General features: G+C 46.8%; 1 protein-coding gene across 1 annotated transcript; it reads left to right on the top strand.

The window, feature by feature from the left end:
- The first annotated feature begins 297 nt into the window (after positions 1-297).
- Positions 298-15,775, top strand: LOC117703188 (putative inactive 1-aminocyclopropane-1-carboxylate synthase-like protein 2). Its single transcript, XM_034494674.2, is given in 16 exon segments — positions 298-376; positions 3,319-3,878; positions 5,061-5,120; positions 5,546-5,616; positions 6,395-6,464; positions 6,754-6,820; positions 7,707-7,804; positions 8,025-8,102; positions 8,440-8,540; positions 10,580-10,669; positions 12,034-12,079; positions 12,179-12,320; positions 14,200-14,342; positions 14,424-14,577; positions 15,473-15,544; positions 15,547-15,775. Coding segments are annotated over 16 exon segments (1,896 nt in total). The 5' UTR covers positions 298-354; the 3' UTR covers positions 15,669-15,775.
- The last annotated feature ends 251 nt before the right edge of the window (positions 15,776-16,026 follow it).

Genomic DNA, 16,026 nt, shown 5'->3' with positions numbered 1-16,026 from the left:
GCACCCGATTCATCCGGTGTCTTGCCTGTGCACACAGGCCCTGGCTCTAGCCTCCTTCAAAGAGCAGGGGCCCTCATGGCTTATGAATACTTCAGCTGGTGCTGGTACTCTTCAGATTTGCCTCAGCTGGAAACTCCGTGGAGCCAGTTCTCTGTAATGGTGCCAAGGCCATTTTAGGTAATAGGGAGCTGCTGGGCAGATGGCTCCAGAGGGGAAAAAGATGGATCTCATTACCCTGAGAGCCACCTTGTGCTTAAAAGAGAGAGGAGGGGAGGGATGGAGCAAGCTTCTGCTACCTGAATGGCAAAGACACTCCTGGTGGGTGTAAGGATTTAGACTTCCAACTGCACAGAGATGAGTGAAAAGAGAAATAAAGGTAAGCTTGGTGGGGTGACACAAGCCATGAGAATGGAGGGAGGCAGGAACTTTGGGCCACAGTGCCCTGGAACTTCCAAGGAAGTGGAGGTTTATTGTCAACCTAACATTGTGATGCAATATTATCTATCAAGGTTTTGTTTTGTTTTGTTTTTTTGCTTGAGAACTGGGCAATGGAGTTACAGAAGCAAAGCAACAGCAATCTCACTTAAAAGTGTTTTAAGTTTTGACTTTGTGTTCATGATATAACTGTACTGGGCTCACGAGGTACAGCAACTATAAGCTGCTGTGCCAGGAACCTTCCCTGATAACCATCCTACTTCTGTGTCTGGTAGACTGCATCCATTCCTTTGAGCTTCTGGTTTCTCATCTATAAAGTGAGCCTTGTGGAACTAACTGGAAAGACAGACCAGGTGAAGCATAGGAGAATCATACCCTAGCACTCAGCCAATCTCTGCCTGGCTCCTTCCCGCTTTCCCTGCTCAAGATCTATCTACCTTGAGCCTAAAACTCATGGCAGAGGGTTATCCCGCCAGCAGCAGCTTGTCTGATCCTGACACTGATTTTAACCAACATGGAGGATGAGAAGAGAGAGGTTGGAAGGGAGGTGAGAGCAGGCTTAGGGACACTGAAGCCAAGGTATAGCCAAGGGGTTTGGAGGAGAGGACTGATGAATCCCAATTTTAACAGTTTAGGGCTTGGCTTTAGGGGCAACTTTTTTTTTGTGCTACCGCATCATTTACGATAAACATTTTCTATATAAGAAGTCTTGGCAGAGTCCCCAACCTCTAAGTTAATAACCTTAAACCATATTCACTTCCTTCTTAAAAATACATCTTCCCAGAGAATGTGTTTCTTTGTGTGTGCACGTTGTGTGTATAGAGAAACGGAAGAGATCAATGTTGAGTGTCTTGATCAGTCCCCACCTTGTGCTTTAGATAGAATCTCTTACAGAACCTGACAGTCTCTGTTTTGGCTGGACTGGCTGGCCACCAAACCTCCTGGATACTGCAGAGTGTGTTTAATAATTTGAAGTGCTGATACTATACATGTGTAGAAGCAAGGAGATTTTAGAGATGTGTGGGTAGGGTTGTCGCTCGTAAAAAGCTGGGGGTCACAGCATATGGTGGAAGGGGCATAAGCCTAGTTTTCTGGGTGGAGGTTGTCTTAAAGAATGAGAGGCAGTTGTCAGCCTCAGACAGTCCCACCACCTGGAGTTTTCTGTCTTAATTTGTTTTGCTGGTTCATTGAGGCATTAACAAGGCATTCCTTGGTTGCTTCTGGTATTCTGGCTGGTTTTTAGACACACTGGTAGCATGTTCATTGAGTACAGTCCTGGGAGCTTGGTAGAAATGAAGATTTTTGGTTTTCACCCCAACCATTATCCAACTGAAGTCCAGGAGCTTCACTATCTGAGGCTTCTATCACACTGCCAGGTGATTCAGATGGACCAAAGCTGAGACGCTGCACCCTGGGCTAGAGAGACTAGAAATGAAGGCCCATAACAGCTGCCATGGCATACTAGGAATCCATGTGAGGTCAGGATGGAAGGACTGGGTATCTGGTGTGACTATCTTGATGGAGGGTGGGGAAACAAGCACAAAGAAAGGTTTATGCTCTAAAACAGAGGTTGGCAACCCTTTTCTATAAAGGTCAGATAATGACTAGTTGAAGCTTTGGGGGCTGGAGCAGTGCCTCAGCAGCTCCGCCTGCTGCTCTTCCAGAGGACCAGGTGTTGATTTTGAGCACTTGCATGTGCGCTCAACAACCATCTGTAGCTTCAGTTCCAGCACCCTCTTCTGATCTCCATGAGCACTGCATGCATGTGGTACACAAATGTAATACAGGCCAAACTCTCCCCCTCTCCCCTGTCCCTCTTCTCTCCCCTCCCCCCTCTTCCTTCTCTCCCCTCTCCCCATGTGTCTCTCTCCCCCCATGTGTCTCTCTCCCCCGTGTGTGTGTGTCTCCCCATGTGTGTGTGTCTGTCTTTCTCTCTCCCCCATGTGTGTGTCTCTGTCCCCATGTCTCTCTCCCCATGTGTGTATCTCTCTCTGTGTGTCTTTCTCTCTGTGTGTCTCTGTCTCTCTCTCTCTTTCACACACACACACACACACACACCCTTGGTTTTTCAAGACAGGGTTTCTCTGTGTAGCCTTGGCTATCCTGAGACTCATTCTGTAGACCAAGCTGACCTCAAACTCACAGAGGCCTGCCTGCTTCAGCCCCCACCAAGCGCTAGGATGAAAGATGTGCACCACCACCACCCAGTATAAATATTTTTCAAAAGCATGTAAAGTAGTCGAAGCTCTGAGGGCTGGATGGCCTCCGTCACAACTACTCCACTCTGCCGTTTGCCTCCCATCAATCACATCTTGCCTTGGCCTCCTGGGGGCTGGGATGATGGGCACCTGCTGCCACACCCAGCTTTTAACATGAGCGCTGGGGATTGAACTCAGGGCCTCAGATTTGTGCAGCAAGCACTTTACCAACTGAGCCATCTTCATCTTCCCAGTCCCTGATTACCTGTTACCTATAAAAACAGGTGAGAGACCAGATTTGACCCCCAGGCAATCATATACTGATGTTTCAGTAGGATGGTTTACTTTGTACTGGGATCGAACAACACAAGCCCCCTCCCTTCTCTTATAGAACCTGATAAAGCCGGCTCTGGTAGGAGCACTGGAAGAACCTAGAAAAGGCCAACTCCCTCTTTTCTTCTAGAGGGCCTTACTGTTTGTTCTCGGGATGCATTCTAGGAGCATCTCTGTAGAATGCACCAGCAGCTGAGCTGGGGATGCTTACGTGTGCTCTTGAGCTTTCTGAGCTGTTTAGAGCATAAGCCCAGAACATAGAGGTGGGGAAAGCCGATGATGAGACTGTTCTGTTCCCAACCATGCATTCCAGGACCCTCAGGGAAAGCTGTCTTTTGTTCTCTGTGTTCAGTCTATTTTTATATAGGCTCCCAGCCTTCCATGGCTGATATCGATACCCAGACTCCGAGTATCTGGAAAGGTGCCTACTCCAAACTCGGGGATCAGCTGAAGAAGTCCTCCAAAAAGAAGGTCTTCAAAATACTGCAGGAGAAGATGTTGAAGTTGCAGAATGTCCTCACGGACCAGTTCTTGCGTCAGACGAGCCAGCAGATGCAGTGCCTCTTACCAGGAGATCAACAATGCACAAGAGCCTCCAGGAATCAGGAAAAGAAGATGGGCAACTTACTGTCTCAGATCGTCAACCTCGTATGGTCTAACACTGTAAAGAAACTGAAGTTCCAAGTACCTCTCCCTTGCTCGGACTCTAGATGTGCCATCAAAGCTGGGCACCAGGCCCTGTCATCTTGGCAGACTGGCCGACCCAGGCCTAGGCTGGATGATTTGGAGGCTGCCTTTGCCGGCTGCACCCTATCCCAGCGTGGGACTGACATCTATGAGTTTTGCCACTTAAGCTTCCAGAGCTATGACGCCTATCAGACAGACAAATACCACAAGGATGAGAACCCTTCGGTAAGATGGGACAGCTTTGAAAGCCCCAATCACGAGGATTTACTGAGTCCTGTGCCTAGTACCTCTCTTATGTTTACTTCTTTATGATGCACTAACATTATTGTCTTAGAATAATGGTATAATTATAGACATACACTGATAATGTCCCAGAAGATGGAGACCCGGGGGGAGGGGAGTGTCTTGAGCCCCTTCATCCCTATCACCTTTTCTTTAACGTCAGCAGTCAGTCACAGCACTCATGCAGGTAAATGAGCCTGCCTTTGTAAAATGAAGCACAGTGACAGGTGTAGGCAACTGTGAGAGAAACAAGAGTTTACACTGTTTCCCAGGGCACGGAAGGGATCCGGAAAGTCTGAACCAGCCAGCCTATATGATGGTGGCCGCCATGTTCCTAGATGGGTGAGAACCATGTATGGAAGGTTGGAAGAGCTTGGTGTGATTGGGAGGAAGACCTGTGTGCCAGGGAAGAGACAGGGAGTTCTGTAGTTAGAAGTAGGGTCCAGGTGGGCAGGTGTTCAAATGCTTCCCTGAGGGCTGCAAGCAGCCAACAAAGGGCTTTTAGCCAAGGAGATTAACAACAGCTCTTCATTCAAAGGGTGGAGCCATTCATGGCTGTAGTCATGCCTTCCCCTTCTATTCTCATCTAAGCTTTGTATGGCTATCCCATGGCTTTCCTAGGAACTGAATCTATTACTTCTATTGTATGTAAGGGCTGCATCTTGTCCAGTAACTTGGAGTCCCCTTTGATGTGATAGCAGAGATGGGTATAGGCAGGGTTTGCTGTTGATACGGCTCCAAGATCTGGGGAGAGCTAGAGCGGTTCTGCCTGCTGCTCAGTGTGTTCGTCTGGTAGATTTCCAACTTTCCTTCTCTTCATCCTTCAATGGCTCAAATGGAATGCTTTTCTCAAGACATAAGGCAGCTCACAGGAAATGGTGAGTCTAAGTAAGGTCTGCCATCAAGGAATTCAGTGGCTAGTACACAGAGCACAGTCCAACTACTCTGATTTGTCTGTTGGACTGGGGAGGGGACTTGATAGCTGTAAAACGTGATCAATGTTGAACTATGTTGTGGCATAGTGAAGTCTTCCCTTGAACTAATCTACAATGACAGCTTCTTGGCATGCCCAAAGGTGTCCTAGGATGGAGGAAGAGAGCTAACCTAGATTCCTTCCACTTCCAGGGCTACATCAACCTTAGTACCATCGAGAACAAGCTTTGCCTTGACCTGGTAACAGCAAGGGTAAGCAATGCTCTAAGCTTAGTTGAGACTTAGCTCCTCTGGGCCCAGTTCCCTGGCCTATTCCTCAACTTGTGGGCGGTCCAGGAGGAAAACAAAGACATCAGGGGGAGAGCTGAGACACCACTTCTAGAACAACATACCTAAGCTCCTGGCCTGGCTGACTGTCCAGAGGTAGTCTGGCAGGAATGCAGTGAGAGCCTGCCCAAAGCTTTGGCCCACAGAGGCTGTCAGATACTTCTGTTAAAGCATATATGTGTCTGATAAGGCTAGCCTCCATTCATGAAGGAGCACATGACATGTATCCTTGCTCCCTTGCTGGGAGACTTGTAACTTCTCAGGGCAGAGACTTATGCACAAACTAGGAACAAAATAAGGCCTACTTGACCTCCCTGGACTGCCTGTCTTCATGTTCTATTTGTCAACAGTTGACTCAGAGTGACATGAACTTCCTTGATGAAGCCCAGCTGCAGTACTCTGACTGGAAAGGACAACCCTTGTAAGTGCCTTTCAAAACTAGAGTCTCTCCACAGGCACCTTTCATCATCCATTGGCTATATATAAAATCATTGACAGAATCTTGTGTAGCACAGGCTGGCCTCATACTCCCTATCTAGCTGAGGATAACCTTGAATTTCTGACCCTCTCACACTTACCCCCTGAGTGTGGGATTGCGGGTGTATACCATCATGCTTGCTTTTATTGTGGTGCTGAAGATGGAACCTAGGCTTCTCTGCATGCATTGTAGGCAAGCATCTACCCCCGCCTGAGCCATATCCCCTTCCCCCAAATGCACAATATTTAAGATTAACTACTTTCCTGTATCTTTGGCAAATAACTTCCAGGAAATGCCTATCAGACATGTCTAACTCTAGGCATGATAGTTAATGAATGCAGCCCAACACAAATCTGTTAACTTATTTAAAACATTGAATTGTTGACCGAGTTTTAAGACTAGGTCACATAGTTCTTGAATATGAACTGTGTAGATGACAGTGTTGCATTCAATGCCAAAAGGTTGGATTTGCCTAGGAACAAAACATCTTGAGAGGCAGTCTAAGCTGGCAGAAACAGCATCTGTTTATAATTCTCCCACCTCTCAATAGCCACGTGACCCTGGAAAGGTAACTTTAGTCTACAGTCCTATAAGGTGAGGTTGGCTTGGATAGCAAAGATCTTAAGGTTGGATGCTATGTTCTTTTAAAAAAGCGTGTCATCTAGATTCTGAATGAGGAAGGGTGCCTGGGAACTCTAGGGTCTCTCTGGTCTGTCTGCAGCCTTCGGGAAGAGCTGGCTAGCTTCTTAACCCACCACTGCAAGGCACCTACACCTCTTGATCCAGAAAACGTGAGTGAGACCAGTGGAGGACTGTCCTTTTAGACTCCTTCTTCATCATCTATAGATCATAGGGAGAACCCTCAGACTGGCAGGGCACAGCAAAAGCCAGCTAAGGAGGGTCTTGGGGGAGGTCCATTAAGGAAGTCCCTGGGGGATGTCCAGTTGAAGAGGTCCCCTGGGGGATGTCCAGTTGAGGAGATCCTGGGACCTGCCCTTTGGGAGGAGAGGGAGATGGCCTGTGCATACCCTCCTTGCACAGGTACTCATCTTGACTCTGTCTCTTGGACCTTGTCCTCAGGTGGTGGTTCTAAATGGCTGCTCCTCGATCTTTTCTTCACTGGCCATGGTTCTGTGTGACCCAGGTGGTAAGTTAGCAGGCTCTGCTTTTCTGGCATGTGGGCAGGGACACCTCAGCACTGGACTTTGGAAGACAAGAGTTTTGAGGTCTTTTCCACAAGTGCAGGCTACTCTGTCCTGTCAGAGACATTATTTCTGGGAACTCAAGGGAGTTAGAGTCCTCATTAAATCTGGGGGAAACGTGTGGCAGTTCTCAAAAGAGATGATCTAGTGAAAAGGCCCAGAAGGCCAAAAAAATGGGAAAGAAAAGAGAAGTGAATTCCACCAGGTTCAACACTAGGAAACGTTCTTGTGTATGACCTTTGACCTTTTGTGCCCAACCTGGTCAGACAAGACTTTTAAAGTTTGCTGGTAAGGACAATTGCTCAGGCAGAAAAGTGCTTGTCACTCAAGCACAAGGATATGAATTTGATTCCTGGAGCTCACATAAAAGGCTGGACATGGTGGTGTGTGCTTCCAAGGCTGTGGAAGCTGAGACAGGCAGCTCCCTCAAGGTTGCTTACCAGCCAGCCTAAATACACCAGTAAAGAGACACTATCTTAATAAACAAGATGTATTGTTCCAAAGTAAAGAGTCTGGGGTTGACCTCTGATCCCCACACGTGCATGCACATGGGTACACATGTAGCTACACGGACACTGGCATCTCAGTAGGAAGACTTTCCTAACGGGAAGTGCCCTGTTTGATTCATACTTTGGACTCTGAGCTGTTCACTGTGATTACCCCCTCTTAGCTAGAGTTTTCTTCCCAAATGAATGTGTACAAAAATGTACCATTGTTTTATGAAATGAGCTCAAGGACTGAGAAAAAAGAGATTGCTACGTGAGGCTCTTGTGTTGGGATCCTAGCTGCTCATGTTGACTGGAAGACAGCTTTGACTTCTTGTGCTTCCAGATGCCCTTCTGATCCCCACACCATGCTACAGTGGCTTCCCCTTCAGCCCCTACCTCTATTCAAAAGTCGAACTTATTCCCGTCTACTTGGAGAGCCAGGTCAGAATGTGGCCTCTTCCCTGCTTTCCCATCTGATGTTGTTCTAGGGGACCCAAAGAGACAGAGGAGCCTTGTCCTTTAAATGATGGTGGGAGTGGGGCAGATACCAGGGTGAGGAAGCCATGTAGGACCAACACCCTGACATGAAGGCCAAGGACTATATTGGGCTTGAAAAACCAGGCTCAGGAACAAGCCTTTCTCAGTGACATGTGTCTTCCAGGTCACCGAGACCAACTCGTATTCTTTCCAACTCACTGTGGATAAGCTTGAGCTTGCCCTGACTCAAGCTAAGAAGAAGGTAAGGGCGTTGAGTGGGGGGAACCTTAATTTCAGGGTTGCCACTTTTGGCCTTGAAAAGGCTGAGTAACAAGATGTGGGGGCTTTCTCTAGATGGAAAGACAGCAAGTAGTTCTAAGTACCTGACTTCACTGTAGAAGTGAGTTCCATCCACAGAAACTTCAGAACACATCACTCTTCCCCTTTGCTGGCAGCATGGAGTTGGATCCATGAGATCCTACCTAGGCTTTATCAAGGTGTCCTAAGTTAGATGTCTCGAGCCATAAAGGATACTTGGTGGGATTTGGGGTAAGTGTAAAAGGACTTTTATTCACTCTTGTGTTTGGGTTTCTTCTCAGGCAAAAAATGTCAAAGGCCTTGTGCTCATCAACCCCCAGAATCCTCTGAGTGGTGTCTACACTCAATTGTCACTGCAAGAGTACCTGGTCTTTGCCAACAAGTATGTATTCTACTTCATCACACGTAGGGAAGAAGTTAGAAACAGAAGTAACTTACCCAAGATTACCCATCCTGCTTTGCAGGGTTCTATAAAGACTACTAAGTGAAGGGAAAGGGGCCCCATACTCACCATTTGTCTTCCCACTTCCTGTCCAGCCTCTTCCCACACAGACACTGACCTAGGCACCAGAGCACAGATTTTTTGCTTTCCCACTCATGGCAGCTAAGCACTTTATCCCGGTATCTGTTTCCATACTACCTGGGCTGTAGTTCAGGGATGACAGATACTTGGAGACTCTCATGGATCCCTGCTAGGAACAGATTAACCAAAGTTGCCTCTGGAGTCCTGCAGTGAACCCTTCTAGAACAGACAATTTGTTTTCTAGAAACAGCACTCAGACTTCATGACTGACCCAGATCATCAGGCAGTCGAGAGGCAGATGTGGAATGCCATCAAGAACTCAGTGGAGCTGAGTGTAAATTCTGGCGGGCTGGGTTGCTTTCCTGTTGGTCTCATGATACCCTGCAAAGGAAGGATTGTCCGGCCTCATGGCTCATGGATATATAGCTCATCATGGCAGGAGTGTCCGGGTGATAGGAGATTCAAGCAGCTGGTCACGCTGGGTCCACAGGAAGGAGAGAGCAAGACCATTCTGATCAGCTAGCTTCTGCTTCCCCCTCCCCCTTTATTCTTTTTTCTTCTCTTTTTGAGTTCAGGACTCAAGACCAGAAAATAGGGGCACCCACTTTAGGGTGGGTCTTCCTACCTCACTTAACCTAAATGGGATAATTCCTCCCAAGTGTTTCCAGAGGCTGGTCTCTTAAGTGACTCCAGATCCTGTGAAATTCACAATTGATGTTAGCCATCACCTGAGCTCCAGGACCCTACTAGGCTGAGTCAACTGTTGGTCTGTCTCGAGACCTTACTTTACATCTGTGACATGGTGTGATGGTGCTGTGTCCAGGGGTTGTGGTGAACTGAGGACGAACGTGTGTTCAAAGCCCACCCAGTGCTGTGACTCAGTTTAGACCCTGGGTGGCAGCTCCTGTCTGTCACTGACTTAAACACTCGGGGAAGCTTTGCCTGTTTTCCTGTCTGCTTGGTGTTTAAAGGGTTAGATGTATTATCTCATGGGTGTCTTTTGGGTCCTGTTCCTTCTCTGTACTGCCAGCTAGAGCAAAGTTTCCTTCTTGTGTACATTATAATGTCCCTTGGAGAGGTGTAGAGTAAGCTCTTGGGATAATAGACATAGATGACCTGTATCCAAGAGCAGGAAAGAGTGAGTGAAGATTATAGAGACAGCTGGCCAGATGGCTCAGTGAGTGAAGGTGCCTGCCACCAAGCCTGACAAACTGAACAACATGATCCTAACAAGCCATTCTCTGCCTTCTACCCATGAACCATGCTGAGAGTGCAAGCGTAGGCTCAGACGTACATGTGAGCACACACACACACATATACACACATATACACACATATACACACATATACACACATATACACACATATACACACATATACACACATATACACACATATACACACATATACACACATATACACACATATACACACATATACACACATACACACACATACACACACATACACACACATACACACACATACACACACATACACACACATACACACACATACACACACACACATATACACACACATACACACACATACACACACATATACACACATACACACACATACACACACATACACACACATACACACACATACACACACATACACACACATACACACACATACACACACATACACACACATACACACACATACACACACATACACACACATACACACACATACACACACATACACACACATACACACACATACACACACACACACACACACACACACATACACACATACACACACACACACACACACACACATACACACACACACACACACACATACACACACACACACTAAAATGTAATAATTTTTTAAATTGTTGATAGAAACTAGATGTATTTTTTTTTCTTTCCCAATGCCAGGCACAAGCTGCACGTGATCGTGGACGAGACTTACATGCTGTCCGTGTTTGAGCCATCTGCCACATTTCAGAGCGTTCTGAGCATAAAAGAGTAAGTTTGTCCACACCAGTGTTGGGAGCAAGAACCACGAGTCTCCTGCTTTGCAGGGGCATTCATGAAGAGGATCTTGCCTGCTATGTGCTGGCAAATGAGTCAAGTACCTGTGGGGCTTGTGAATATGAACAAGGGGCCCGCTGCCCTCATGTGTGAGTGTTGAGTTGAGTCCAAGTGCCATTCTGTGTATCAGTGAACACCGAGCAAGGCAGCGAGTGTGGTCAAGGGGTGGCAGGTCAATCGGGAAATCATGAGAATCTGAGTTCGAGTTCCCAGAACCTATGTAAAAACTCTAGCATAGCAACATGTGACCCTCAAGGTAGGGGAGGAGCTAAGCAAGGCATATCCCTGGAGGTCATTGGCCACACTGCCAGGATGAAATGAAAGGCTTCAGGTTATTAAGAGACCTTGTCTGCAGTGGGGGCATTGAGGAGGTAGAAAGTGATCTTAAAAGGCACCCAGTTTTCTGTGGTGTCTTTCACACCTATATGTGCATGCACACATGCCCACGTCCACACACATATATATATATTAAGGAAAGCCCCCAGGGATTGCTGTCCAGGTAGGGACTTCTTTACAAAGCATCTTGCTGTGTAGCCCAACCTGGACTCAAACTCTTAATTCTCCTGCCTCTACCTCCTGGGTGCTGGGAATATAAGTATATCCCACCATGCCCAACTCAAACTTTTTTTTGGAGGGATGTAGAATTTGACTGTAAGAATGAGATTTCATCACCTGCCGGGCGGTGGTGGCACACACCTTTAATCCCAGCACTCGGGAGGCAGAGGCAGGTGGATTTCTGATTTAGAGGCTAGCCTGGTCTACAGAGTGAGTTCCAGGACAGCCAGGACTACACAGAGAAACCCTGTCTTGAAAAAAACAAAAAAAACAAAAAAAAAAAAAAAAAAAAAAAAAGATTTCATCAAAGCAAGGCATTGGCATGCCTGCTAGAAGACACAGATTCACCAAAGGTGGGGCAGTAAGAGATAGGTATGTTCTAGAATGGATAGGTGGGCATGCTCTAGCCGTGGTAGGCAGCTGGCTTCTGAAAGGACAGCTGCTAAGGAGGTGGTCTTGGACTAGATTTGTAGTCAGATCCATAGTAGCAGTCAGCCAGGCTGATGGCCTGGGACTTCCCTCAGTGGGCACTCGAGTACTGTCCCATGTGTGCTTTTCAGGGACACCTTGTGTTGGTGTCTAGCTTAGCTGCCACCACTGTCTCTTTGAACCTGGTCATGTTAGACCCTGTCTAGGAAGAATCTAACATCCACTTTCTTCTTTCCATCAGAGAGGTCATTTATCCATCTTTCGATCACTTCCCTCCCTAATTTTGATTTTTTAAAAAACAATTTCTTTTCCAGCTTGCCTGATCCTAACATGGTCCATATGATCTGGGGCACTAGTGAGGTAAGTTCCAGGACCTGTCTTTGGGTCTGAAAGGAAGGGGCGTTAGGAGCAAAAGACAAGAGAAACTACATGCTCCTTCTTCAACTTCTCTTCTTCCAGGATTTTGGCATGTCTGGCTTCCGCTTTGGTGTTCTCTATACATACAACAAGGAGGTAGCCTCTGCCATGAAAGTTTTTGGCTACTACCATGGTGTCTCTGGCATTGCTCAGTACAAGCTGTGGCGACTGCTCCAGGACAAAGGTACTAAGTAGGACCTTAGGATAGCATCTTGACTGGACTTCATAACTATGGGGATTGTTGGGTTTTCTGGGGGTGGGTCTCCGGCATGTGCTCAATAAACTTGATCTATTCACTGTCTGAGTTAAACTGTGGAGGATAGAGTAAAGCCCAGTGAGCACATGGGTGTGGATGCGCTGGAAGATGGAGGACCCATTTGAAACCAGTCTGGGTTTTAATTCGGAAAGCCTAATAGTTTCTGCTCTGCTTAGAAAACTGCTTGTGACTGGTTCCCTAAGACATGAAGGTAAGAACCTCAGACACCAGCCAGTCAGTCTTCTTTTTGCCTTTGAAACAGGGTCTCAATATATAGCCCTGGCCTGGAACTCAACATATACATTAGGCTAGCCTAGAACTCCGAGGTCTGCCTTACTTGCCTTTGTCTCCCTAGTGAGATCCCCATGTGTCATCCAGCCTAGCAGAGATCAGCAAGTGTCTCTTTCTCCTGGACTTACTTGCCCCAGGCAAACATTTTCTTTTGTCAACAGTGGGTCCTTTTCATTGACTTTTCCAATATAGATTAAAATAAATTTCCAGAGTGTACAAAGGAGAAAGATGTTTGGGGGAGAGTTGGTGTGGCTAGATCTATGGCCCCTAAATTCTCCAGGGACCTTAAGAGAATGCTGGGCCTGAAAGGAGACCTTTCCCTTTAATGCTATGACTAAAACATAGAAAAGAGTCTTTCCCTTTAATTTCCTGTAATTGATGCCAGACTTGGAAGGCTTAGACCAGTAGATGGACTATATTGAGACAAACCATGGTATTTAAAGAAACAAGCTAATGTAGCTAGACAGCTTGCTTTTAGCTTTGGGTGGGGAAAGAAGTCAAAAAGAGAAATCTGACTGACTACCAACCCTCCATGGTGCCAACATCCTTTAGATGTGGCAGAAACTGGACCTCGGCCCCTTCAGTACTGGTTCTCAACCTTAGATGTACCTAGGATTTACCTAGAAACTGCATCCTCAAGAGATTTCTGTTTAGACACTCCAGGAGTATAACATAGGCATGAGATGGAGAAATAGCTCAGTGGCTAAAAGAATGTGCTGCTCTTCCAGAGGACCTTAGTTCTGTTCCCAACATCCACATCAGTCAACTTACAGCTTCCTGTAACTCCCATTTCCAGGAGATCCAACTTCCCAACCACCTATGTACACATGCATAGACTGGCACATACACACATAATTAAAACTTAATTTAGGGTTTAGGGTTTAGGGTTTTGTTATTTAGTTTCTCTGCGTAGCCCTGGCTGTCCTGGAACTCACTATGGAGACCAGGATGGCTTTGAACTCAGAAATCTGCCTGCCTCTGCCTCTCAAGTGCTGGGATTAAAGGTCTATTCCACCACCATCTAGCATAATTAACTTTTCAGACAGTATAAGGTAGGCATAGAGGTTTCTACGTCCTCATGTCACTCTTTTCCCATCATTAGCTGAGAACAGTGGTGCTGAATTCATCCCAGAGCATAGCCTGGCTCTCCCAGTCCAGTGTGTGGGGTTCAGGAGCTCAAGTGAAAGCTTTGCATATCTACTAACTCACTCAGGTGACAACAGTGCGATTAGTCCCCTTTGTGGGCTGCCTTGGCTACAGGCCTCTCTCTACTCAAAGGGAACATTCTAGTAGAGCATCAAGATGTCCACTGTCTGCTCTATAAAGTCTTATATAAGAGTTGTGTGCCAGGATATTATCAATTCAGACACAGCAAGGCAGACTCCATCTTGTATTGAAATGGCTCATGGCTTACATGAAGCCCAGCTAAGGTACACTTGGGAAGAAACCCTCCCCCTAAACCTCCCCTCCCCATGTCTTCTATGAGATCTGTGGTACTCTTTCTCTGCTCATCCAGAGTGGATCAATCAGGTGTACCTGCCTAAAAACCATAGCCGTCTCCGGGAGGCTTACAGCCATGTCACTAAGATACTGGAGGACTTGAAGATCCCCTTTTGCAGCTGTGGCTCTGGCCTCTTTGTCTGGATCAACTTGAAAGCTGTAAGTTCTGCAAATGGCGGGCATTGGGCTTACCAGTCAGCTGGTCTTATGCTCAGCTCTGCCCCCTTTCCCTTTTTCTAGTATCTGAGTCCGTGCACGTTTGACCAAGAGCAGATTCTTTACCAGTGCTTCCGGGACAACAAGCTGCTGTTATCTAGTGGCCAATCCTACAAGTGTATAGAGCCTGGCTGGTTCTGCCTTGTCTTTGCAGAAAACCACCTTCAACTACAAGTGGGTGAGTGCTGCTGACCTCCCCACCCCAAGTCAGATATGCAGTAAAGAGGCCCCACCAACTCCTCGCTAATGTATTCTGCCTTCAATAGCCTGTAGCTTCAGCTTCTCTGAGCCAACCTTTTCCATTCTATTAACTATGCTTCTTCATAAACAGGAAGTAATCCATTCCTTAAGTACCCATCTATCCTTGCATTCCACCTTTCTAGCTAGTATCTTGTTCTGTGTCTGCCATGTGTTTGAGAATGTCTTCTGGGCCAGAGGCTTCTAAAGAGCAGTTTTCTGCCCATGTGGGTCTGGAGTCCAGTGGATGTGGTAGACAAACAATCATGGCAGCCATTATATGTTCTATCGGAATCCTCACACTCCTCTGGCAACATGAAGAACACAATGTTTATGTGAATAATTATTTATAGCATCTCATTAGTTGCCAGACATTTTTCTACCCGCTGAGGTGAGCAATGAGCCGCTTTGCCTTATAAAAAATGAGTTTAGTGTGAAAAGCAGACTGAGGGAAGCTGGGCCTGAGCATTCCCACATGTAGTCCTGGCACTTGGAAGGAGACAGGAGGTCTGAGAGGTCAAGGCTAGCCTGGGCCACATACAGAGACCCTGTATCAAAAGTAAATGATCAAACCCAGTGAAGGGTTAAGAAGCAAACAAGCCACAGGACAGACTTCAACATAAACCTTCTTTCTGGCAGGCTCATGATTTGACTTTAGGTTCAAAAAGAGCCAGAAGAGATAGAATAGGTTGTCTTCAAGTTCCATCCCAAAGAGAAGGCTGATTTCAGCACCCGTAAACAGAGGCTCTGATGGTCCGCTGCCACCCCGGTCTGTCTGGGCTCCATCTGCACATATTTAACTCATTCTCTCCTCCTGTCTCCTTTGCACCTTCTAGGCATGGATCGGTTCTGCCATGTGCTCGCTGAACACAAAAAAGGCATAACGGAACAGCAGGAGCAGACAGCTGGGAACTAGACTGCTGCCTCCACCCAGCGGCTCCAGACAGCCTGCTGTCACTTTGTCAGGGGCCCCTGAAAGTAGCCTTATGGCCAGAAGACAGTAGGAGGAATTGGAGCCACTGTGCTGTCTGACCTCACTCATCAAGGCCCCTAAGCTGAGTGTCTGACTTTTTTAGAAGCCTTGTTTCTTTTAGTCTTTGCTAGCTATCCTGTACTTAAAAATGATGTTTTTATTGTGGTAAGAGGGGGAAGGCAGTTCCCCTGGATTCCTTTTTAGATGGCTTTGTTTTACATTCACCATTTAATAAAAGGCATGCTCTATTTTCTCCAGTTCCAGGCCTGCTTTATTTCTGGTTCATATTCCTTTTGGATGGAGATGATTGTTTTGTTCTAAGTCCTTTGGAAAGCTTGCATGCGAAGAGTACTGTCTGAGAGAAATTTGGGGTGGTAGCCAAGAGGGTGAGGGTGCTTTGCTCTGCAAGCTTAAGGA

The sequence above is a fragment of the Arvicanthis niloticus genome, chromosome 2, assembly GCF_011762505.2.
Source record: "Arvicanthis niloticus isolate mArvNil1 chromosome 2, mArvNil1.pat.X, whole genome shotgun sequence".
NCBI lineage: Eukaryota > Metazoa > Chordata > Mammalia > Rodentia > Muridae > Arvicanthis > Arvicanthis niloticus.
Note: the sequence above shows the minus strand (reverse complement) of the source record. Positions and strands in the feature narration are given on the sequence as shown.